The sequence below is a fragment of the Sapajus apella genome, unplaced genomic scaffold, assembly GCF_009761245.1.
Source record: "Sapajus apella isolate SASKATOON/1434 unplaced genomic scaffold, GSC_monkey_1.0 scaffold59, whole genome shotgun sequence".
In the NCBI taxonomy this organism is placed as follows: Eukaryota; Metazoa; Chordata; class Mammalia; order Primates; family Cebidae; genus Sapajus; species Sapajus apella.
The window spans coordinates 724,013-749,430 of NW_022436999.1; the positions used below are offsets into that span (position 1 = coordinate 724,013).

General features: G+C 44.0%; 1 protein-coding gene across 11 annotated transcripts in view; it reads right to left on the reverse strand.

The window, feature by feature from the left end:
- RGS6 (regulator of G protein signaling 6) overlaps positions 1-25,418 on the reverse strand; it is a 627,092-nt gene that overhangs the window by 94,986 nt on the left and 506,688 nt on the right. For all 11 annotated transcript variants that reach the window (XR_004259060.1, XM_032245700.1, XM_032245707.1 and 8 more), the window contains exons 4-10: positions 18,845-18,895; positions 15,084-15,190; positions 13,783-13,834; positions 9,025-9,089; positions 5,134-5,210; positions 2,314-2,395; positions 857-931 (exon numbers count right to left, since the gene is read on the reverse strand). Coding sequence is in view for 10 of the 11 variants with exons in the window: in XM_032245700.1 (XP_032101591.1) it covers positions 857-931; positions 2,314-2,395; positions 5,134-5,210; positions 9,025-9,089; positions 13,783-13,834; positions 15,084-15,190; positions 18,845-18,895 (509 nt within the window). In the remaining variant the exon portion in view is untranslated. The remainder of the gene's footprint in view (positions 1-856; positions 932-2,313; positions 2,396-5,133; positions 5,211-9,024; positions 9,090-13,782; positions 13,835-15,083; positions 15,191-18,844; positions 18,896-25,418) is intronic.

Here is a 25,418-nt window from a genome sequence, read left to right on the forward strand (position 1 = left end):
TGTGTGTGTGTGTGTGTGTGTGTGTGTGTGTGTGTGTGTGTGTGTGTCTTTTTTTAAATACATACACGAGAGAGAGCTAATTGGTCATCAGAAGAAACAGGAATGTGTGGGGACACATCGCCACTCTTTGGAAGTTAATATTATGGAGTCTGGTCATGCTCTCCTGCAATACTGTCCCTGGTGCTGTGGAGAGGGTGGGACATAGGGATCATGGGGATTGTGAGCATGGCACCCTCAGGTATGCTGTGGCCACTACTCCTTTCAGTAAAGTGAAACACAAGTGACCACCAGGTCATTAACAATTGGGCAAGATGGTGGTTTGAGTTTGGATGATCCAGCTCTACCAAAAAAATAAAACATAAAAAAGACTTTCATTTGTTTCTAAGTACAAAGCTCGCTTTCACTTGTGAGCTTTGCCACTTCTTGTTCCTTTTCTTTCCTCCCCTCCCTGCCACCTCCCCAGAGACAACTGCAACTTACCCTTCAGAACAGCTGAACTTCTTTCAGGAAGTCCTTGGGAAGCCCCATCCCTGCCCCCTCCAGCTTTGGCTCAGTGGCCCCTCCTGGGCCCCTCAACTGTCCCATGACTCTCCTAACACAGCGTTCATGGCCCTGTTGCCTGTTGGCTTGTTTTATTCCCTGCCAGGCTGTGGGATCCGTGAGGACCTGCCACTGTATCCTAGCACAAACACAGCACCAAGCATGCATTGGCTGCCCAATCAATATTTGCGAAATGATTATGGTTTCAAAAGACAAAAGGTGGTAGAATGACAAGTAGCAAATTACTATTTGAATAGTACTAGAACTGGGAGGGCTAGTCACATCAAGAATTTTTAACTCAGCTAAGCCAGCGAACCTTTTTAACCTTTTGTGGATTCTTCAAACGTCGGCATTTTCGGATATCCATTTCTGTTGTGTTCACACAGCCTGGCTGAGATTAAAAAAAAAAAAAAGCACATCATATAAATTACTAAGTGAAAATTACACTTCCAATTTAGCCCAGGTAACACCATCAGGACCAACCTTTATCTTTTGCCATTACAGATAATGAATGATTTTTTTTTTTCCATTTTGCCGTAATATGTGTTCCTCTTGGACTTCTCATATGATATAGAAGAGCTTACCTCATAATCTAAGGACGATACGTAACGGGTATAGTGCACAGTTTCTAAGTGAAAATTAACTATTCAAGTGGCAAGACTACATCAGCAACAGCCTTTAAAAAAATTTTACATACTTAACTATTTGAAAAAGACTCCACAATATCAGGATGAGTAGCTATTTATTTATTTTTTGCTTTCAATCAAATTTTAAGAAGACAAATAGTTTATTCCCTTTTAGTTCCATTTCATGAGGAAAATGAAAGATTTGTTTTAATAAAGTGAAATTAGAAATACAGTCAAACCTTGTTATCTACAAATTTTGCATTTGTAAATTTGCCTACTTGCTGAATTTCATTTGTAACCCCTTAATCCATACTTGCCCCTTGAGTAGCCTGATGTGCGTGTTTCCCACTGAAATTGAACAAGGTGACGTCCTGCCTTTTTGTTTCAGGCCTGTCTATTTAGGGCTTATTTATTGCCAACTTTTCTGCATTTTTGTGCTTTATGTTGGTGATTTTGCTGTTTAAAATGGCCCCAAGGTACTGAAGTGCTGTCCGCCGTTCCCAAGCAAGAGGGCTCTGATGTGCCTTCGGAGGAAATAAACGTATTAGCTATGCTTTGTGCGGGCGTGAGCAATAGTGCTGTTGGCTATGAGTTTAATGTTAATGAATCAATGATATATATGACATACGGTATCTTTACACAGAAACACATTTAAAAGGTTATGTATTGATCGGCTGATAAAAATGTTGTGGCCACAGGCCCACGGGGACCTAGCTTGGTAGTTCCCACAGGAGTGATGTGCGCTGAATTACTTTATAGAATGTAACTGCCATGGATAACAAGGATTAACTGTATTTGGCAGAGAATAGTTTAAGATTTAGAGTTGAATGGCAGTGGAAATGGAAATTGTCGATTTGGGCAATGTCAACGTTTGGGGCCCAAAGGTCTTTTGGTAGAATTCTCATAGTTCCTCCATTTACAATTCCATATTTTCAAGGATGAAAAATTTTTAAAAGGAGCAACTTATAGATATTCCAGAAAATTTACTGAGATTATATAACTGAATGGCAAAAGCAATTCCACAAAGCTCCGTCATTTTCTTAAGAATGAGACACCTGGTGGCTAAAGACAGTCTTTTCCTTATTGAGATGAAAATGAAAAAATTAAGAACAAAAAAAATCTAGAGAACTGAGTAGAGCTTTCTCACCACAGGCCTGTGGACATCCCAAAAGGCTCGTTCTTGACTATCCAAAATTTTCCTTTCTGTCTTGTCCTTTTTCCGGTCAATCCTGAAAGAGTAAAGAGAGGAAGGAAATAAGAGGCTTTGTATTCCGTTTCTCCCTCCGACACTTGCCCCAGCATTTGCTCCTGTTTTCGGAGGTAAGTGACCACAAGGCTATTGGTTCCTGCACAGTGCCTGCTCTCTGCAGACTGTGAAATGAGCGTATACTTCCTCCCAAAAACCTCAGAAATTCCACACATGGTAAGAGAACATGTTTTAGGCTGGATTACAGATTGCCATATGTGTAACGAACATGGTGGCCTAAAGGGAAGAACAAGAATGCAGCTGTTCATCTGAAGTATTGAGATTTGGATGATTAAGAACTGATTTATCCATTGACATGCCCCTCTCATCAAAAAGGATACTACATATACAAATTATGAGAAGGAATAGAACCACCATCTTGCCAGTGTTCCATGTTCAAATTTGAAAGTTTGCTTTAGATTTAGAATCAGTGGAAAGAAACGTCTTTAAAACGCGGCAATTATGTGTTTTATAAGTCACTTACGCCATCTGGCTTTCTTGAGGTGGTATAATGGCCCTAGTGCAGACAACATCCAGGAGGCAAATATCACTGGCCTTAGCTGGGGGAGGCACGAATTGCAAGAGGGAAACTGCAGGTGACAAGGACAGATTCTTATTGTTCTGATCTGCAGCTAAGATAAGAGGCTTTTTCTTTTTCAAAAAAAGCATGTATTACTTCATTTTATTTCTTCAAGTAAAAAGCAACTCAGATTAATTGCCCCGTAACTCCTGGCTCTTGGCTCTCTTGGGAACACTTTAGTTTTCTGGACTGAAATAAACCCATAATCACCCTGCAATTTTTGTAATAATTACTGTGTACTTAGATGGCCCACAATTATAATATAATCACAGAGTTAATAAAAAAAGTTAATCGAGAAATACCATATATTTATGAAGTAACAATTTCCCCTCTGTTTATAACTTGTGATCCTGGAAGAACAAATTAGTGCTCCTCTTTGCTTTCCAGTGGCTTCTGAGTACACAGGCACAATTCTGCCTCAGCCCAGTAGAATCCCAGTCTCCATCCCACCTACTCTCCCACCTTCACCTCTTCAGGGACACCCAGTGCCTGGTACCCGCCTACCCTGGGGGCTGCTGGGTGGTCAGGAGGTGGCTGGCATCATGGGCAGGAGAAGGGCAGAGACTGCGGGGGAAGGGTCACAGCAATGGCAGTGTACAGGCCACTGGACCAGATGGCCTCAGGCCATTTCCAGCTGTGACCATAGCTGTGATGGGTCTACACTCACACAGTCTGAGACCCAGCTCCGGGCCATGAGCTGCAACAGCCCCCAGGAATGTGAGAAGATTTCTCTGAAGATCCAGGGGCTGCTCACATGCAAGTGGTACCCAGAGGAAACGTAGTCCCATTCTCCCAGCTCAGCATCCCTTTCCTGTTCCTGTACCACTTCTTCTCTTAACCATCCTGGTTAACCTAGACACCATCCCTGGGAAGGACACGGGAGATCCAGGTCCAATCATTCTATTTCCCAGAATTAAATGGATCTGGTTGACAACCATGGGCTTGTGGGGTAGGGAACGTATAGTACCCATTCCTCATGCTTCCTTAGAGAGGAAGAAATGTCCACTACATATCCAGGAGAAAAAAATATGGGAAAAACCTTTCCAACTTTTTTCTTCATCTCTTACCCTTTGGGGAAGAAAAATGACTTAACTAATTGGTAGACTTGAACGAAGAAACTGAGAAAGTTCAGGCTTTCCCTTTCTGGGCCCCCATGTGGGTTAGCCTGAGCTCAGGATAGCTGCTCTCTGTGTGCCGGAAACTTACAGGGATCAGCTCTGCCCTGGTGGGGTGGAGGTGGCGATGCAGGGTAGAGGAGGCCTATAGATACACACCTCTGTCCAGGAAGAGCAAGTTTAATTTGCACCTGTGGCCACAGATCCAATGTCATGCCCTGTAATCTTGCTTTTTTTTCAGAGTTTCACTCTTATTACCCAGGCTGGAGTGCAATGGCATGATCTTGGCTCAATGCAACCTCTGCCTCCTGGGTTCAAGCGATTCTCCAGCCTCAGCCTCCCAAGTAGCTGGGATTACAGGCATGCACTACCATGCCTGGCTAATTTTGTATTTTTAGTAGAGATGAGGTTTCTCCATGTTGGTCAGGCTGGTCTCGAACTCCTGACCTCAGCTGATCTGCCCAGCTTGGCCTCCCAAAGTGCTGGGATTACAGGCATGAGACACCGTGACCGGCCCTAATCTTGCTTTTAATTAATATAATAATCTGATATTTTGGACTCCAATTGTCTGACTTCTGTGCCTTATTTTTTTTTTATTGGTTCTAAACTCCTCCCCTATCAGGGAGAAGAAGATGGGGCTACTTGTCCTTCCTAAAACTCAACCTATTTTCCTATGAAGACAAAATCTCCAGTCCAATGGGTAAAATGGGATTTCAGCCTTTGAGCACAGAAAATACCCAGAAATTTCTTGGGGAAATAGGTATACCTTCTTATAACCAGGGTTCTACCTTTGGGAGGATCTCCCTTGCCTGCAGAAACACACACTTCTGAAACTGCTTTAGAATAATATTGGTTATGAAGATGAAACTTATCCATCCTGACCTTAATTTCTACTCAGTTGGCCTCATGCCAGATTAGAAATACTAGCGCCATCTGGAAACTTCACTTTGACAATCCCCCCTTCACACCATTTCCAAGTTCCAGAGTCTTTTCCTCTCTGAAAAGGTCTCTGTTAAGTCCACCTACTTTACTTGTGCTTCTGCTTGCATAAAGATGAATTCCCACTTCCTTGCAAAGGCCCTCTGAAGTCTTGCTAAGTTTTCCTAATAAGAAATGAAAATCAACAAGAAGGCATTAATCATTGTAAATTAGCACATGGACACCTATGCTTATTATAAGTCAGCCATCCATTTTGGTTACTTCCAACAAAATAGCAAGACCTGCTTTGAATCCCCTGGACGTGCATCCAATCTGACTTTGCACCAGACCCTGCTGTACAGAGCTGAGCTATTAATACTCATTTACACACCCATTAAGTCTGAAGTCTCTATGGTTCACCGGATTCCTTTCTTCATATGTGTTTTACAGGAATGCAACTCACATAGCACTTGTTTCAAAGGTTGCTGAAAATAGGGAAAATTGTTTGTGGCTATTGGGGAATTAATGACGAGTCTTTGCCACCTGTTGGTATCTCCAGGAACAAAACCAAGGCTGGATTTCTCAGGACTTGTCTTCCAGCGGGGAGCTGGAAAGGTCACAGGAAAGGGGAACCAAGGGGACCTGGCTTTCATACTTTTTCTAATGTCAGGATTCAAAAGTGGCCCAGGCTGGGTGCAGTGCCTCACACCAGTAATCCCAGTACTTCGGGAGGGCAAAGCAGGTGGATCACCTGAGGTCAGGGGTTTGAGACCAGCCTGGCCAACAGGATGAAACCCCACCTCTACCAAAATTATAAAAATTAGCTGGGCGTGGTGGCAGATGCCTGTAATCCCAGCTACTTGGGAGGCTGAGGCAGGAGAATCGCTTGAACTCGGGAGGTGGGGAGGCTGTAGTGAGCCAAGATCGTGCCACTGCACTCCAGCCTGAGCAACAAGAGTGAAACTCCATCTCAAAAAAAAAGTGGCCCAAAGGGAGTGTCTATGTTTGTGATATGGATGAAAGAAAAAGCCAAAACAGAAAGAAAAGTCACTGAGGGTTGCCATCAGAGAAAAAGAAAAGTATTTTCTCTAAGTCTGTAGAGTTACCTCATGGAACACGAGGATAGATGGTGAGAAGGGGAGTTTGACAGGCGCCCTGACGATCCCCCTAATTCTGATGAATGCAACGCTGGAGCCCATATTATGCTACGTATTTTCATAGAGCTCATACCAACACTAACTGATTACCCTCATTGATGGATTATTAACATAAAAGGAGCTTCAGTTGGCGAGTACCACACATGAGCTCACAGTTACTACCCAGGCTTAGTGCACGAGTACTTCTAAAAAACTGTCCTTTCGACTCTTCCACTCTCATAGGAAGCAAAACTGGTAATGTCTAAATGCCAATCAACTGTGACACAGTCATAGTATGGAATTCTAGGCAGCCATTAAACACAATAATGTAGATTACAGTTACTGACATGGTAAGGGCCCCGAGACACCTCCAGTAGAATGACTGGGGAAAGGGAAGCAGCTGACACACAAATGTTTATGATATGATTCTAAAATGTTTGTAGAGAAAACAAACGTATGCACAGAAGAAACAGGTGGGGGAGAGTCACAGGTTATAGTCTCTCCTTTATTGTTTGAATTTTTGTTTTTGTAAAAATAATACGTAATCAGAAAATTTATAAAAAATTATTGCATTTTGGAAGCAAAATGCTTTTTTGGATTCAAATCATTTTTGTGCAGAACTTTAACCTGAGAGCACATCCCACTGCCACATTCTTTACAAGTCCCAGGACAGAACATGAAGGGACAAGAGAAGAGGCAAATCAATCGAATACAGCATGAGGCGATACTGTCTGACTTCTGTGTGGGACCTTTTCTAAAACATAGAAAATGTGGGGAAGAGACACAGGAGGGAAGGGTCCCAGGCTTCTGCAGTCTGGGCCTTTCCTCAAGGTTGTGTTAAGGAAGTAACATCATCATGTCAAAGCGACTTGCACTGGGTGTACAAAGAGTCCAACAGCAGTCCTTTGAAGGAGGGGTGACGTGACTGCTGGATGTTGGGGCAGACAGGGGCACGACTGGGCTCCCAGGATGTCCAGAGCACAGAACAACCAGGCCAAGGTTTGTCTGGAGAGATCATAATGTTCCAACATATGATCCTCTGATAATGCAAACTCTAGCCAGGTTCTAAGGCTCTGGACAAACTGCTGCAGTGCTTCCTCCTCTTCCGCCCCCCGAGCCCGATTCACAGGTCCATGATGCCAGTGGGATCAAAGAGGTGAAGGGCTGTGCACAGATCCTGCTCTCCAATGGCATGCACGTTCTTACTTGAGCTGCAGAGAGGGGAGCAACGGCCCAGCTGGCTTAGTAGGCTGGGGAACATGAACCTAGGAGAGGTAAGGCCTGGCAGAGTAGGACCTCACACTTGTTTTGAAAGACCGAGGCAATGAAAGCAGGAGGGGCTTTGGAGGTGGGTGGGTCTGAAGATGCTGTTAATGCAGGATTATCAGGGGAAGGATTCTCTGCTGCCCTTAATGTTGCCCCTCCTCCCACAGCTGCTGGCCCTTCAGTCGTTCATGGCTCAGCAGCACATCCTCTGGAAGACACATAGGAAGAGGGAAGTGGAAGGTATATGAAAGTTCAGCCCATTTCTCCCATTCTCTGTGACCCATATAAAGTTCAGTTTGGGGGAAACATTTTGCGACAAAAAGTTAAAAAAATAAAATAAAATCTATGAGTTTTCAAGTGCTTTGGTTTCTGGGCTCTGTCAAATGGGAATAGGCCCAAGCTTGGTGGTGGGGCCTCTAATTTTTGCAAGGAGCCCCATCTTATGAAGGAAGATTGAAGAGGAAGGTAAGAAAGCTGAGAAGCGATACCTCATGTGACATACATCTTATTTTCTAAAATGGAATTTTACCCTTAGATTCTGCCTCTATTACTAAGCACAGGAGAGTGGGTATAAAGATGCAATTTAAAATTTCAATTTAAGATATTATTACATAGTAAAGTTGACTTTATTCCTTTTGTACAATTCTGTAAATTTTAACACCTGTATAGATTCATGCAACCATCACCACAATCAGGATACAGAACAGTTCCATCAGCTTCCAAAATTCCCCGACCCCATCTATAACCTTTAGCAATCAGTGATCTGCTTTTTATCAAGAGAGTTTATTCAAGAATGTCCTATAAATGGAATGGCTGGTTTGAGATTGGTTTCTTTCATCCAACATAATGTCTTTGGCACTCATTCAAGTGGTCATGTGTAGCAATAGTTCATTCCCTTTTACTGCAGAGTAGTATTCTATTGTATGGATGTACCACAGTTAGTTTGACCATTCACCTGTTAAAGTGCATTTGGGTTGTTTTTAGCTTTTGGTTACCACAGATAGAGCTTGCATGAACATTAGTTTATAGGTTTTTGTGTGAATGACGGGGGACTGCCTGGTTATATGGTAAATGTATGTCTAACTTTAAAAGAAACTGCCAAACAATTTTCTAGAGTGGCTGTACCAGTTTACATTACCACTAGCAATGAAGGAAAGTTCCAGTTGTTCTCACCATCATCCTCACCATCACTTGGTATGATCAGTATTTTTTATTTTGGCCATTCTAATGTGTATGTAATGGTTTCTCACCATGGTTTAATCTGCATTTCCTAAATGGCTAATAATGTTGAGCATCTTTTCATGGGATTATTTATCCTGGGTCATCTTTAGTAAAATATCTTTTAAGTCATTTGCCTATTTTTGAGTTGCTTATCTTTTTATTGTTGAGTTTTAAGAGTTATTTATGTAAAAATACAACCTTACTGTGATGGTAAGAGAAGCTGAGAACAAAGGAGGAGAACTAGAAGATACTTCCCTTCCACTGTGTGAAAGGGATGAAAAGGGAACAAAAGAAAAAGACAATACAAGTTTAGACAGAGCTGCAGATGTGATTTGGCTCTCTTCTTATATGCATCCTGGAAAATAATCATACTTACTGCTTCATAATCTGCCAGTTCCAGTCTTGCTTTATTCTGCATTGTCCTCTTACAAAGATAGATGGCTGAGGGAAGAAATGACAACATGTACAAAACCAGCATCACAGTGGAATCATAAACCCATCCGTCCATCTGTCCAACCATTCATCCATCTATCCATCCATCCATCCATCCATCCATGTATCCATCCATCCAACCATCCAACCAACCATCCATCCATCCATCTGTTCATCCATGCAACCATCCATCCATCCATCCATCCATCCCTCCATCCATCCATCCATTCATGCATCCATCCACCCACCCATGCATCCATCCATCCATCCACCCACCCATGCACCCATCCATCCATCCATCCATGCACCCACCCTTGCATCCATCCATTCATCCATCCAACCACCCATGCATCCATCCATACATCTATCCACCTGCCCTTGTTATATGCCCAGCACTGCCCTTGCTATGTACCCAGCATTGTCTTGGGAAAAACATGTTTTCTAAGTGGAAACAGAAGGCTACAAAAATGTCTTTACATTCTTGATGCGCTTTAAAGATGCCAAAACAGGGTAGTTTATTTCAAAATGTGGTTGATTTAAGAAAGAAAGTAAAACTATTCAGCTCATAATAAAAGAAAAGACTTTGGTCCTACCTCACGAGGCTGTCAAATGAGTGGTCATTTGCGTATCTTACCTTTACATGAGGTGATTAAGGTATATATTTGTCATTAAAAAAATTATTTTCGAGGCCGAGGCGGGTGGATCACGAGGTCAACAGATCGAGACCATCCCGGTCAACATGGTGAAACCCCGTCTCTACTAAAAATACAAAAAAAATCAGCTGGGCATGGTGGCGCATGCCTGTAATCCCAGCTACTCAGGAGGCTGAGGCAGGAGAATTGCCCGAACCCAGGAGGCGGAGGTTGCGGTGAGCCGAGATCGCGCCATTGCACTCCAGCCTGGGCAACGAGAGCGAAACTCTGTCTCAAAAAAAAAAAAAATATTTTCTACTTACTAACTATTCCAATGAACCAAGCAGCTGTAGTGCTCCAGTATCTGATAAAGGGGTGTCTGATCTATCACAAAGTACTTCCTTCAGTCTCTTGGATCCCTGGCAGAATTAGGGGCAATCTTAGGCAGGAAGCTTGACATGTCACCAGCCCCACTGGGCCAGGTCTTCATTACCTTTGAGCAGTGCAGGGTAGTGGAGGTGGCCACTGCTTTGACAATGCTGCCCCAGACAGCATTTTGCACTGGCCAAATGTAAAATCGGAGAAGGCTAACCCGGATTTGGCTATGGGTTTCATGCAAGCAGAGTCACTCAAGAAATCTTTGGACATCCAAGATACGTCCACATGTGACAGCAGGGTTGTGAAGTCAGGTATCATGCACAGAATACACCGCTGGGGCCACTCCTGATGGCCATGAGTCACAGGGTCACACACTACAAGCTCACTTCCCTGGCCTAAAGTCACATAACGAATCTGTTCACCACAATGAGGGAGGTAGGAGGTGGCTGTTCTTGGCATAGAACTCTTGAGGCTTGTCTGCATCCCACAGTACCTTCACCAGGGCTTGCTCTAACTTCCAACCAACTCTAGTGACCACTGGTGACAACAGCCAGCCCTACAAGAGGGCACCTGGAAGAACTGTCTTAAGCTCAGATATTGGTTTTTCCTGGATATTTAATTCCTTACTGAAAATGTCTATTCCCTTGCCCTGACACCTGGCATTGCACCCTTACCTATGTCTCATCTCTCATGTAGAAAAACCCACTGCCATCTTGAGTTCACCATGTGTCACCGCTACAAAAGTGGAACATGTTTAAAAATTGTATAAAGGGAACAGATTCATGTATTATCTGTGCAATTAAATTTCTTAAAAAATATTGAACTTATCGAATTTCAATGTGCTTAAGAAACTCACCCCTTTCTATACTTTCTGCCTTTACTTGCGACATCACCATTTACCTCAATCTCCTAAACTAGGGAACCTATAACTCACTTATTTCTCTATCTTACTCATACCCTCTGATGGCTTTTTAGAACACAGAATTTTAGCATTGGAAGTAACCTTGGCAACCATCAAGTACAGACCCTTCATTTACAGATGGGGAAACTTAAGGCACAGAGAAGTCAAGTGATGGACCTGAGGGCTAGTGATGGAATTGGAATTAGAATTGAGGCCCAGTGCAGAGTTTCCTCTATGACATTCACTGACCCATATGTTCATTCATTCACTCATTAAAAAATGTACTGAGTGTCTCCTATGGGCCAAGTACAGTTTTAGGTGCTAGAAAAATCACCATTGTAGCAGCTACTGCTTCCATTGAGCCCAGTGTCAGGGACTATCTGGCTAAATCACAGCCCTTACTTAATCCTCCACAGCCCACTTACTAAATCCCCATAATAATCCTATAAGGTGGATTCTGTTATTACTCCCTTATTATAGATGGATCAATTTTTTCCCAAGTTGGAAAAAAACCTGGGAAAGTTTGTTCATTGTTGGGTACCCACAATAGCTCCCCCAAAGTGCTGAATCCATTCTAAACGTCTCTCCTTGACTGCCAAGGCCTATTTATAAACCTGCCCCTCCAAAGCTATTCAGCCTTCTCAATCATTTATCACATAAAACCTTTGAATACTCAAGCCAGATCCTCACCACACCTTTCTTCCCTGCATCATGCTGCCTCTCCAGCCTGGAATGCCTGAGGGGAAAGGCTGTGACTTACTTAAACCTCCGACATAGAATCTGACAGAGTAGGGACCAGTAAATGTTTGCTGATTGGATGAAAATCTATGGGGTACTTCATCAGTCCAAATCATACTATATTGAATTCTTAGCTTCAGTTTCCCATACTTCCTGGTGACAGGGCCACCTCAGTAGTAATGACATCAACCAGCATCCCAGTGGCAATAATACCAGCCCCACCCCAGTAGTGATACCAACCGCTACCCCAGCGAACCTTACATGCATTTTATTTCTTCCTAACAAAACAACATTAGAACACAAGTGCCATTATTGGAATTGTGTCGCGGTTTTTTTTTTTTTTGGGACGGAGTTTCGCTCTTGTTACCCAGGCTGGAGTGCAATGGCGCAATCTCGGCTCGCCGCAACCTCCGCCTCCTGGGTTCAGGCAATTCTCCTGCCCCAGCCTCCTGAGTCGCTGGGATTACAGGCACGCGCCACCATGCCCAGCTAATTTTTTGTAGTTTTAGTAGAGACGGGGTTTCACCGTGTTGACCAGGATGGTCTCGATCTCTTGACCTCGTGATCCACCCGCCTTGGCCTCCCAAAGTGCTGGGATTACAGGCGTGAGCCACCACGCCCGGCTTATTCCTTTAATTTTAATATGAGGTCTCTGAGGCACAGAGAGGTTAAGTAATTTGCCAATATCACCCATCTAGTAGAACTGGTTGATCCTGGGGCTCACTGTGCTGGGTTCTCTCTTGGTAAATACATCCTGATTTTCTAACTTAACTGCTTTGGAAATCTTGGGGAGTGCCGGTTTTTCTTTGTTTTAGAGACAAGTCTTGCTCTGTCACCCAGGCTGGAGTGCAGTGGCACAATCATAGCTCACTGCAGCCGTGAACTCCTAGGCTCAAGTGATCCTCCCATCTCAGCCTCCCAAGTCACTGGGATTACAGGCATGCACCACCATGCCTGGCCCCTGGTGAATACTTCTGCATCCTGAACCTTGATTTCTTCCTCTGATTTGCCATAGAGGCACAGGAATTTAAAATTATTTTTCTTTAATGAGAGCCTCAAACAAACTGTTATTTCTATCCCTGTTCATGATGCCAATTAAAATTATAAAATGAAGAATACCTGCAGACGCACGGAAATGTTGCCTTTAGTACTCAGCGTCAGACGGCCTAAGCTTTAGTGAAGTAAATATTTTAACCTTACTTGGGCCCAGGTATCTGGTCTTACCACCCTGCCACCCTCTCCACTGCTTGGAAAAATATTGGTTTTCACTTTCACAAGGGCACACGCTACTGCATGGAATTGAGCTATAATTATTTGAATTCTGAGTTGGACTTTCATGAGCAGTCTTTTCAGTCCCAGGAGCACTTGTTTTATGAGCGGTCAAACGCAGCTCTCACTCGCAGCCAGAAGCCTTCCTGGGTCCACTTATCACATCGGTTATGGTGCAGCAGTGTCAGAGGGCCCACAGTGGTGCCTGTGGGTAGCCAAGCAGATAGCCCCAAGGCCTGCCCTTCTGCATGACTGACGACTGAACTCCCAACTTCACCTACTCTTTATTTTCCTAGTCTAGGGTGACTTCTGTATACCCCTCCCTGGTCCCTCTCCCTTTTCCCCTAAATTGCAACTATCAAGAACACCAAAAGGTTCTTAGTAAGTTTTGACAAGTCTGTGAGAACAGAAAGGGCCAGGAGGAGGTTGCCCCTTGATCCAACCCACCCTGAAGCCCTATCCCTGGAAAGAACAATTAAAAGTCACCATCCCATAGTGTTGCTGTGGGATCCTGGTTCTCCATGGGCCCTAGATGAACATTCTGACCACCCTTGATAAGATTTTTCTTCCCTCTCCTGCTTCCCCTCTAAGGACTACATCTTTCAATGAGCTGGGCCTTCCTCTGTTATGTGGAACAGGACGTTTGTTATACAGCAACAACATGAGAAAGGACTAAGCAGAGAGGACCCTCCTCCCCATGTACCGCAGTTGCCCAGACACCAAGCATTTGTCTTCTGCACGCCCAGAAGTGACACACAGTGTGGGCTGTGGCTTCAGTTCTCACCATAGTCGGTGTTTTCAGGTTCCCAGCAGTTTGAAGGCCAGAAGTACGGAGCCTGAAAAGAAGCATGGGTGTCAGGGCTCAGAGGCGTGCCATGCTGCTCTTCCCTCCCACGCCCAGGGAGGAGCCTCCCTCAGGGCAGGCTCTCCCCCATCTCCTTGCTGATGCTACCCCGCAATGCTCCCCTTTTTGCTAATGCAGCTGAGGTGAGTCAACATTTCAATCTAACCATTGAGAGGCAAAATCTAAGGCAAGCAAAACAAATGCAAAATTGAGAAGTTTTGTTCATAGGGGAATATATTCCTATCCTGAGACAACAGAAGTCTAACTACAAAAGCCAACCTGGCACAACGTGCTGGGTACCTAAGCCCAAGTTCCTTTTCTCCCTTTATCCTAGTCTGAAGGACTCTTTTCCGAAACGCTTTGGTTAGACCTTGACTCAAGCCCCTATCCTCTGCCCTCATTCCCTCTAGGGAAGGATCTGGGAGAAGGAGTGTAAAATGGGTGGGGAGGATGATTAGGTGGCAGATAGAAACTTCACTCTGGGAAGGTGGCATGAGGCAGTAGAAAGATCAAGGTCTGTGCTATCAGGCTCACTTAGGTTCACATGAAGGCTGCCTCCTGCATTTACTAAATGCCACTTTAATTCTTTGAGCACATCAGCTTTCGCATCTGCAGACTGGGTGATATTTACCCACTAAGGTGTGCTCTTCAGAATAAATGAGGAAATCTATACAAAGTGTCTGCCATGGTTTGAACGTCTGCGTCCTCTTCAAATTAATATGCTGAAATCCTAATCCTCAAGGCGATGGTATTGGGAGGTGGGGCCTTTGAAGCCCTCAAAGATGAGATTAGTGCCCTTATAAAAGAGGCCTGATATGAGCCCCAGGTCTTGTCTGCCATGTGAGGATACAACTAGAAGGTGTCATCTGTGAACCAGAGAGCAGGCTCTCACCAGACACTGAGCCTGCCAGCACCCTGATCTTGGACTTGCCAGCCTCCAGGACCATGAAAAGTACATTTTTATTGTTTATAAGATACCCAGTTTATGGTATTTCATTGCAGCAGCACGAGCGGACTAAGACAGTGCCTAGGGAACGTTAGGCTCTCAATGACAGCCTTTTACTATTCTTCAAGTGGGACACCCAATCACCCAGACACAAGTTCTTTTGGCTTTCCCAGAGCTGAGGAGGAGTGAGGGTTACTCCCTCAAATATCCCTTCGGTTTTCTTCGTAGTTCTAATCTGAGATAAAATGATGCTGAGAAGAAACGATTCTTGAGGAAAGGGAGCCAGAAGGCTTACCTGGAAACGATAAAAGGTGCCATCGTCCTTCATGGTGAGAACATGGTCTGAGATTGGGAAGATGTATCCCTGGGCAGCGATAAGGCTTCCCAAGTGTATTGCTTCAACTGTAAGAACAGAGCACAGGGAGAGAAGGAATTAGGAAGCAGATTATTCAGCTGAAAATTCAGCTGGGAGATCAGAAGTCAACTGTCATCACCCCCGGAGGACTGTGTTGATGATATGATTGCCCTTGCTCAGTGTGGGGGTGAGGAGGGGCATGCCAATGGCTGGAAGGGGCCACTACATGTCTGGGACTTGTCTGAACCCCACCTCTGAGAGTCTGATACTGCTTAATCCTTCCCCACTTTGACCTTCAGAAGAAAGTCTGGCTTCAGGGTCAAGGGCATAAGTTTTGGCGCAGATGAACCTGTATTTAACTAAGTGAGATATTTCACATAAAGTGATTAGCAGTGTCCATTACAGGTCAAATATTCCGTAAGTGCTGGCAGCTCTGATTCATATATTTAGTTTCATCATCCCCAGCAGTAAGAATGCAGCCTCACTGCCCATAGAGACAAATGAGTCCCACTGCGTTCCCCAATATGACAGTCACATCAGGGATGAGAAGGGCGTTACGCTTGTCTTATGGACAAAGAGGAAATCCTCACTTCCTTGGAAAGTTAGAGGAAGGACACTGAAGTAAACAGTGACAGAGGGGGGCTGACCTCGTAGAAATACTTATATTTTTGTCACAATCAACCTGTTCCTTTGTTCCTTTAGCACCAGCCATAAATAGATGCACGTAGAAAGCTGAGAATATAGGCCTGGCACGATGGCTCATGCCTGTAATCCCAGTACTCTGGGAAGCCGAGGCGGACGGATTACTTGAGCTCAGGAGTTTGAGACCACCAGCCTGAGCAACATAGTGAAACCCTGCCTTGATTTTAAAAAAAAGTTAGGAATTTAAATTTATCCTGAGGAGAGCTAAGAAAAAATAACAAACCTCAATGCTTCTACCACACGCAATAATCTTTCACAAATCCAAAAGTACTGTTACAGGTTAAAACTAATTTTTGGACATGGAAATTGCTGACATGCTCAGGGAGTCTCTAGCAGTTATTAATTTCATGAGCTCTGAATTTTTAAGAGTAATTTGTTTTGGCTTTACTTGCAAACTTTTCAAGAAGTTGAAGATGATGCAATGTTTTGCTTATTAAGAACTCATTCTCCTTTGAAAGAAACATACATGTAACTGGTGGAATTAGAATGAACAAAGTTTTATTTTACTTACTTAGTGATGACCAATTTGCTTTTTTTAAGAGGCAGACCTCACTCTGTCACCCAGGCTGGAGTGCCGTGGTGCAATCATAGCCCTTTGCAGCCTTGAAATCCTGGGGTCAAGTGATATTCCTGCCCCTGCCTCCCAAGTGGCTGGAACCACAGGCACATGCCACCACAACTGTCTCATTTTTTTATTTTTAAATTTTTTGTAGAGATAGGGTCTTGCCATCTTGCTCAGCCTGGTCTTGAATTCCTGGGCTCAAGCAATTCTCCCAGCTCAGCCTCCCAAAGTGATGTGATTACAGGCATGAACTACCATGTCTGGCCAGTTTGCTTTTTAAAGTCTATATGCTTCAAGAATCATGAGTCCAGCCAGAAGTTTCATCAGCAGCAGCTGCTCCTTCCCCAGGGAAGAAAGAACAAAATCCAGTAGGAAGGTGACTTTCATGCCACCAGTCTTAGAGCTGAGACTCTAACTTCATTCCCTGAGCAAAAACGTTTTTGCTTCGACGTTGGTCAATGGGGCCAGGTGTGGTGGCTCACACCTGTCAACCCAGCACTTTGGGAGGCCGAAGCCGAAGAATTATTTGAGGTCAGGAGTTCAAGACCAGCCTGGACAACACAGTGAGATCCCTATCTATACAAAAAATAAAACAAAAAATTAACTGGGTGTGGTGGCACACGCCTGTAGTCCCAGCTATTCAGGAGGCTGAGGTGGAAGACTGTTTGGGTCAAGGTCAAGGCTGCAGTGAGCATGACAGTACCACTGCACTCTAGCCTAGGTGACAGAGCAAGATCCTGTCTCAAAAACTAAAAAATAACAGAAAACTGGCTGATGTGAAAAAGAAAGGAGAAAGGGGCAGGCGCTGGATCTGCCCATTTCCCAAGGCCTTGGTTTGCTTCATCTCCCCGCTTCTATTCCCGGCTGGCAAAGTGCTCTTAGCTCCGCCTCAGCCACTTTGCAGAAGCCCAAACAGGCCCCGATACCACAGTGTCTTCCCAAAGGCATCAGAGTGTAATGGATCTTCATAGAAATAACTCTTATCATTCAGGACCCTTCATAGAAGCTTCTCATGCCAGGGCCAGAGGATTCCTGAAGCTCATTTTCACATACTGCTAGCCAATTTAGGCTTCTCATAACAGTAATAACAAAATACATGTCAGACCTGCAATGAGTATTTTTGGGGGGGAGGGTAAAGAAGCCAGTGCTCTTGGAAGAGAAAAGGTGGCTATGAGAAAACATGTTCCTTAGTTTAGAATCATAATCACAGGAAACAGACTTTCCAAGTGGACACTCAGAAGCCCAGGCTGCATCAGAGGTAACACATATGGGGGTTGCTTGGGGCTCTATCCCTTACAAAGGACTGGCATGTATAGTTTTCTCCCCGTGAATCAAGAACTTGACTAGAATTCAGAATTTTCATGAGTTATGAGAGTAGCCACTAATCAAGTGGGTAAAAAGACTCAGGTCACTTCTATGAATGATCCGCTTTTCTGGCACTCAGAGTTCTAGCACTCTAGTTCTATATATAATTAAACTGTACAGAAATTGTGTCATTTTGCAGTCAACAGTTTAGAAATGTTTGGTTAAAATACAGGAATGCCAAGCCAACACACTGATTCCAGCGAGGAATCATGGCTGAAGGTCACAGGGAGAGAATGGGCACTTGAAAACCATCTTCAAAAAGCATTGTGGTTCGGGGCCATTTAATTTGGGGCAGATAAGTCTAATCACGCCAATGTCCATTAAGAACATCAGAGCGAATTAGCGGATCTTTATAAATGTGACCTTCAGGCATCAAGAGTACTCAGGTAATCAAGGCAAAGGAGTATGTAATACATTCAGAAAAGTATTAACTAACAGCACATGGGAATAAGCTTTACTTGCCTTGAATTTTTATTTTTCTGGAACACCCCCCACCCCATTTCCTAATTACGCTGTGAAAATAAATTTCACTGCTTATTTTCTGGTGGGAGGACAGATTTGGAAATTGTTTTATTGGCCATGGTTTTGCTGTTGTTTTCCTGGTAAGGCCTTACTAATTGAAATGCGCAATTAAAGTTGAAAAAAAATCATTCCTTCACTTCTTGCAGAAGCAGAAAACAGAGGGAGTCTTAGCAAATAATTAAACATCTTAATTGTGGATCAGGCAATCTAATTTTAAGAGCTGGCTCTGGAAGGCTGTTCAGTGGCAGTGCTACAACTTATCTTTAATTGCTGCAGCTAATGAGAATTCAACTCATTTCACACGTTATTGTATTGGGCTCTTTGGCATTCTAAATAGTTGCTCATTTCCTCAAAGCATGATTTAAATTTAAAGATAAATATTCAGTGGAGAAGATAAATTAATTTTATTTGTAAATAGTGTGATTCCACGTCTTGGAATTCACATTTACAAGCCCAGTTCTCAGGAGGGTAGGAGGATCTAGTTTGGAACTTGGTTATGGGATGTTTACTGATACCAGGGTAGATGAGGGCAGGGTCAAAGGTCAAGTACCTGGGTCCTCAATGGAAAGGTTCTTCATAAGCCACTGCACAATGTCAGTACCTGCAACGATAAAGCAATTTCGGCTGAAGACCTCATGAGCGTTTAACGCTGTGGCAGAAGAAACATATTTACCTAAGAGAATCCTAATTCCAACTAGTACACACTGTAGAGCGGGATAATATGGATGCTTTTCTGTTCTAACCAATCCTTTCCGTTTTCAGGACACTTCCATAGTTACAATTCCATTCTTGTCCAAAAAACACTCACTTCTGATGATGCAGGAGGAGCTTACATTCACATGTCTAGAAAGTGTCTAGAGAGGACTTCCCAGAGACAGGCTAGGTGAAACTTTATCGTACCTGGCCCCCAGACCATTTCTTGAAGAAGCAGGCCTCTTTAGCTCCCTGCTGTCACTGACAAGTGCTCACCAACACAGGTGGCCTCATAGGCTCTTGCAAAACTCTCATCTCTTCTGGCATAGGCCTATCCTGAAGGCATGTGTCCCTGAAGGCATGTGTCCCTGAAGGCATGTGTCCCTGCGTTTGTGGCAGCAACGTCTATGTATTCACCAAAATCTCTTTCCTCACTGTGCCACAGCTAGATTACATTTCCAGACTCCCCTGCACTTAGGCATGGACTGAGTTCTGCCAATAGAATGTGGGTAGAAATGACCTATGCCTCTTCCAGACCTGGAAAAAAAACCTCCTACATGGCTCTGCATAGCTCCGCCCCTTTCAATCACATTCCCTGGCTGGATATGGGGGACTCCAAAGATCTGGGGCAATGCAGAGCCACAATAGGGAGGGAGCTATGGTTCTAGCCACGGACATTAAGCCCATGTGGGACTCTGACTTGACTAAGGAATACACTTTGTTGTGTGAAGCCCCTGAAATTTGGGGTTTCGCTGTTTTGGTATCTAGTATTACCTTAACAAATGTAAATCTTAAAAGTCTGAAGGCATTTTTAAGTTGAACTTGTATAATTTGGAGGAAATTGACACATGGGCACATGTACACATGCACATACACACACACGCTCTCTCTCTCTCTCTCTCTCTCTCTCTCTCTCTCTCTAGGAATGTGAATTAACAGGAGTATTTTTGATCAGAAGTTTAACTCACAGATGCCATTCGTGAGCATCTACTACTCCAACCCTAGCCAGTACATGAGTCCCATCCACAACACCCTGGAGAAGAGGTGTTGTAACCTGTGTTTAGAATCCCTAGTACCTGGGAAGTCACAAATTCCCCCTACCTAGCCTGACCCAGTTAAATCAGCCTTGATTTTTCTGAACAGAAACTTGCCCCTCTGACTTCCTCACTTTGGCTTCAGTTTTGCTCTTCGATGATGGAAAACCAAATCCCGTCCTAACCACTCTGTGTGACAACCCTTCAGCTATTTGGACAGCCCTACAGGGTACCAGTGACATCCTCCCTCCAAATGCAACAAGCCTGGGTCCCTCAGCTGCTACCTTGCAGGGCATGGCCTGAAGGTCCTCACCATATGTTCCCAATCCTCTGAATATGCTCCCTTTTGTCTGCCTCTCTTTGAAAATGTGACATGCAAACAACATTCTGAGAGCAGCACTGTGTACATAGGAGTAGAGGAGTCAGTTTTCTAGAAGGTTCTGAATTTCTGATCAATCCGCATTTGCTACCCAAAAATCTCACTTTAAACCAGTGCAGAATATTGAAGGTGTAGCATTGCCACTTCTGAATTTTTTGGTGGAAAACAGCCTGCAAGGGGAGATGTTTCTAGATATCAGAGTCCTACCCTGGGTCTGAGACTTTGGTACGAGGGAGGGGATGGGCCAAGAACTCTCCTGGGCTGGATTCCTGGCTGAAGGCCTGGAGATCCAGCAGAGGGGCTTTGTGAGGATTGCCTTTTCCCAGAAAGCAGATTTCTTGGATACATGACTGGTGGCCAGAAGTGGGTCTGGTGCAAGACAGAGAGCCTGGACATTTTGTTTCCCTCTGGCTCCATGGCAAGTGATGTAACCCTGAAGAGTGGAACTGCCAGGGTCATCCTCATCCTCCTGTGTGCTCTTTTTCTGCTGACACAGCCTTGCAATTTTCAATGTCCCCACACCAGCCTCAAAGGCAGGATTTCTAGGCTTCTCCTCGCTCTTGCTGCTCACAGATGGCATCTGTGAGTTAAACTTCAGATGAAAAATATTCATTCACATTCTTAGAAAGAAAAAGAGCGAGAGAGTGATTGTGTGTGTGTGTGTGTGTGTGTGTGTGCACGCATGTACATGTGCCCGTGTGTCAATTTCCTTCAAATTATACAAGTTCAACATTTGTCCCAGGAAATGAGGAACAAAGCAGAAACCAAAAAAGAACTAGTCCCAAGCTGGGGTAGAGGAGAGACTCTAATCTGTTTTTTCCTCAAAAGAAAAATACTTCTGGTCAGGCACAGAGGCTCATGCCTGTAATCCCAGCGCTTTGGGAGGCCAAGGTGGGTGGATCATGAGGTCAGGAGATCAAGACCATCCTGGCCAACATGATGAAACCTCATCTCTACTAAAATACAAAACATTAGTCATGCGTGGAGGCGGTCGCCTGTAGTCTCAGCTGCTTGGGAGGCTGAGGCAGAGGAATCCTTTGAACCCGGGAGGCGGAGGTTGCAGTGAGCCAAGGTGGTGCCACTGCACTCCAGTCTGGAGACAGAGCGAGACTCCCTCTCAAAAAAAAAAAAAAAAAAAAAAAGAAAGAAAAATCGTTCTTTTTTTTTTTTTTTGTGGGTTGCCTAGAAACTGCGAGGACTCCTGCATTAGCCGAGCTCTCCCCCAGGCCGGCGGATTATCTTTCCGCTGAGCTTGCCGAACCATTATTTATCACCTGCCAAGATTGATTACTCACTCTGGGACAATGACAGCCCTTCCTTTCCCCTGTTAATTACTGTCATCATTAATATCCATGTCACTAATCAGTATTCATTCTCATTGAAACTCCTTCCTTGCTATCATATCCGCTCCCCCCGCCACCCCAACCCTGGCTCAGCATCCTTGTCTGGGTTTCTGCCCCCTTTTGGCTTCCTGCGCTGTCTTTGGCCTAATTGTTCTCCCCGGTCCACCAGGCCCTGGTTTGCATTTACAGAGCTGAAGGATCACATTTAAGCACTTTTGTTTCTAAAGAAGGGAAAGTCACAAAAACCCATTTCCTTTTTTCCCTAGCCCCATGGAGACCACAGAGCGGGGTTTCTTTTCCCTGGTTCAGCCACCGTGACAGCTGCTATTTCAGCTGGGGGCTGATCCAAGCTCAGGCCCACGCAAGGGCTGAGCTGCTGCCCCTGGCTGCCTGGGACACTGCATTCCATCTGCAGTGCCATCCACTCCGCCACCATCCCTTCCATGCCACGGCACTGCCTGGCAGACTTCATTTCAGCACAAGCAACAGCACCTAGAGACGGGGACGCGCTCACTCTCATGGACATCGGGTATTGCAGGCTTCCGTGGACCAACCCAGGAGCGGCCACGCCTCCAGCCTGTGGCAGGAAGTAAACCACTGTGTGTTCAGCCCCAGGAACAAGAAATGGGAATGTGTCTTAATATGGCATCCTTTAAAACATTTACAGTTATTACGCTGTAGCATCTGACAAGAGTAGTCCAAACATCCAAACCACCAGCAGGAGAAAGCATTTCCATTCTTTTTTCACTTTCCTTTCTTGCTTCTTTCCTTCCTTCCCACAAACCCATGATCATTCTTTCCTTCCTGTTCTAAAGAGAATTTGTAGCTGATTCCTTTTCTGTTCTATCTAAAATTAATTGTTGCCTTGTTATCACGCTTGGTTTCTGGATCTTATCTTAGCCAAGCTCTCTGCCAAGGACTTAAAGCCAATATAACAACATCACAAATGCTATGTTAAGACAACAAAACAAATGCAGGACGGCCATCCTTTAATCCCACAGATCCTAAAACACCGTCTGTAAGCTTTCTTTTTGAGGCTGATTTATCAATATATATTCCAGGGATATCCATGAAATACACCAGAAGGCACCCGAAACACCTCTCCGTTGCATGCGTGTTTTATTAGTGTGTTTAAGGATATATTTATGATCTGTAGTTATGGGTTATGTTTCTATATGTGTTACATGTATTTCAGTTATGTCTTTTATATCTAAAATCATGTTTATTAGATGACTGGGAACAAACCAAAAGCCTCTAATAGGGGATTGAATAAATTATGGCTCATTCATGCAATAAATATTTATTAAACATCTACAGTGGAAAAGCACCTTGAGAACAGGGTGCACTGTAAAATATTTACATTCTATTAATTATATATGTCTCTAAATAATTATGGAGATGAAAAATTCTGGATGTATATAAATTTAGGTTATTTTGGGGAGAGAGGAGGCATCAAATAATGGAAAATTTCTAATCTTTAGATTTCTGTATTATTTGAAGTTCACAGAACATTCGTATAATACTTTCACACTAGAAAAATTTTTTGTTTTAAAGGGCAGAGAGAGAAGAAAGAGTTGGCCTCTGAGGCCAAAGTGGAGAGGGTATGGGTAACTCTGGACGGCCTCTGGTGATCCTCAAGGCCTGGGCACTTCCTGCTCTCTGGGGAAAGGGCCAGGAGACTCAAGCTGTCTTTTTCCTGTGGGGTAAACAGTGGGAGGCTCAACACTGTGCCTCCAATTGGCCACTCTCTGGCCATCTGCCACTCCGGGAATAGCCATTTATAGACTCTGACAGGGCTGTCCACTCAGAGCCCTGGCCTAAGGGTGACATCCTGCACCTCCCTGCTGTGTTAGTTTATTTACTCGGTTAGAGTAAGATGCAATCATCTTTTCCTGGTGACTTTCCATGCTGAATCAACTCTATTGAGTAAGCTGGTAAGGGGTTTCTGTCTCTGGTTTCAGGCAGACATAAAATTCAGGGCATTGTCTTCAGGTGTTTTAAGCTCCTCTAAAACTGTAGCATTTGACCCAGATGCCTTCCTCCCATGAATGTGTCAGGACCCCAGGGGATCCTAGTGTGAAACACTCCCCCAACTCTTCCCAAAGCATTCTATCAATCCGAGCCGAGATCAGATGACGCAAAGTGGATAAAAAGACTGGTTCCCATCACCTGCAAATTTCCAGTTACTTGAAACCTGGTGGATTATACAGTACCTCATAGTACTGATAAATGAAGCAATTCATACATTAATTATCAATCTTGACTGCTGGGGAAAGACACTTTCTTTTGAGTAAAATGTTTCTGGAGCCCTATGAATGATCAGATGGTTCCTGCCATGAGTGAACTCACTGTACTCCCCAGTCAAGGTTATGACTCAATCCGCTGGATTTTCACATGCCCACCAGGCCTCTCCTGCACCTCTGGGTGGTAAGGGCAGCTTCCTGCCACCTTATCACATAGATGTCAAGTGCAGGCCAAAGCTTATGAAGAGGAGTGACATTTCCTGAGTGCCCATGGTGTACCAGGCCAGAGCTGGGCACTTGACCGTGTTATCACATGCCATCTTGACAATAATTGTGTCCAATATGATAATTATTGTATCCATTTTAAAGATTAGGCCCAGAGAGGCTCAAGGCCACACATTAGTGCCTATTTAGAGTCAAGGTTGGAATCCATGCAATTTCACGCCAAATGTTATTTCCACGATATTATTCGTGTTTCTTAACTCTGAATAACTTTCCAAGTAGTATAAATAAAAACAATTAGAAAACTGATATTCTGTATTCAGTTTTTTTTTTCTGAAACAGAGGCATTAATTTAGTGATAATAATAATAATTGGTACTATTATTAGCCATTGAACTAATAATTTATTGAGCACTTTCTAAACTCCAGGCTTTGGAATAATCCTACTCTACTGATCCTACATAGTAAATAGCTTATTATTATCTCCATTTTGCAAATGAACGGAAGGATATTCTAAGTAGGGCAATCTCTACAGTCTCAGACCTTTCTTTTATGCCTTAGTTGAAAAAAATGCAACCATCAGCTAGCAGAGAAAGCTTAACTCCGAGGAAATGTTAAACTGGGCTTGGGAGGGTAAGCACAGTGAGTAGTTGGCAGTAGGCAGAAGGGAACACAGTTGGGAGAAAGGGAGTGATGGCAAGTTCAGGGTCATTTTCAAGTGGTATTGTTTGGTCAATGGGCTTGAGTTTTCCCAAGGAAAAGCATGGGAAATTTCGCACTCACTTGCTTACCCAGCATATGAAACAACAAGGCGCAGTGTTTATAAAGTCAGACATACTTGAGAGCAACTCATGGTACATCACTTACAAACTGTGGGAACCTGGGAAGGTCCCTTACCCACCACCTGCCCTGATTTCTATTTCTTCATATGTCAACTAGGGGGAAGTACTGTCTAGTTAAGAATAAGACCAGGTATACAAACCCTCTTCACCATGCCTAGTTTACGGTTTTGCTGAAATGGCCTAGTTGTTAGCAAGCCATCTGCTGGCCCTGTGCCTTTATTTCCTCCTATGAAAAGAGGATGGTACACTTTGGGAGGCTGAGGCGGGTGGATTACCTGAGGTCAGGAGTTTGAGACCAACCTGGCCAAAATGGCGAAACCCTATCTCTACTAAAAATACAAAAATTAGCCTGGTGTGGTGGCCAGCGCT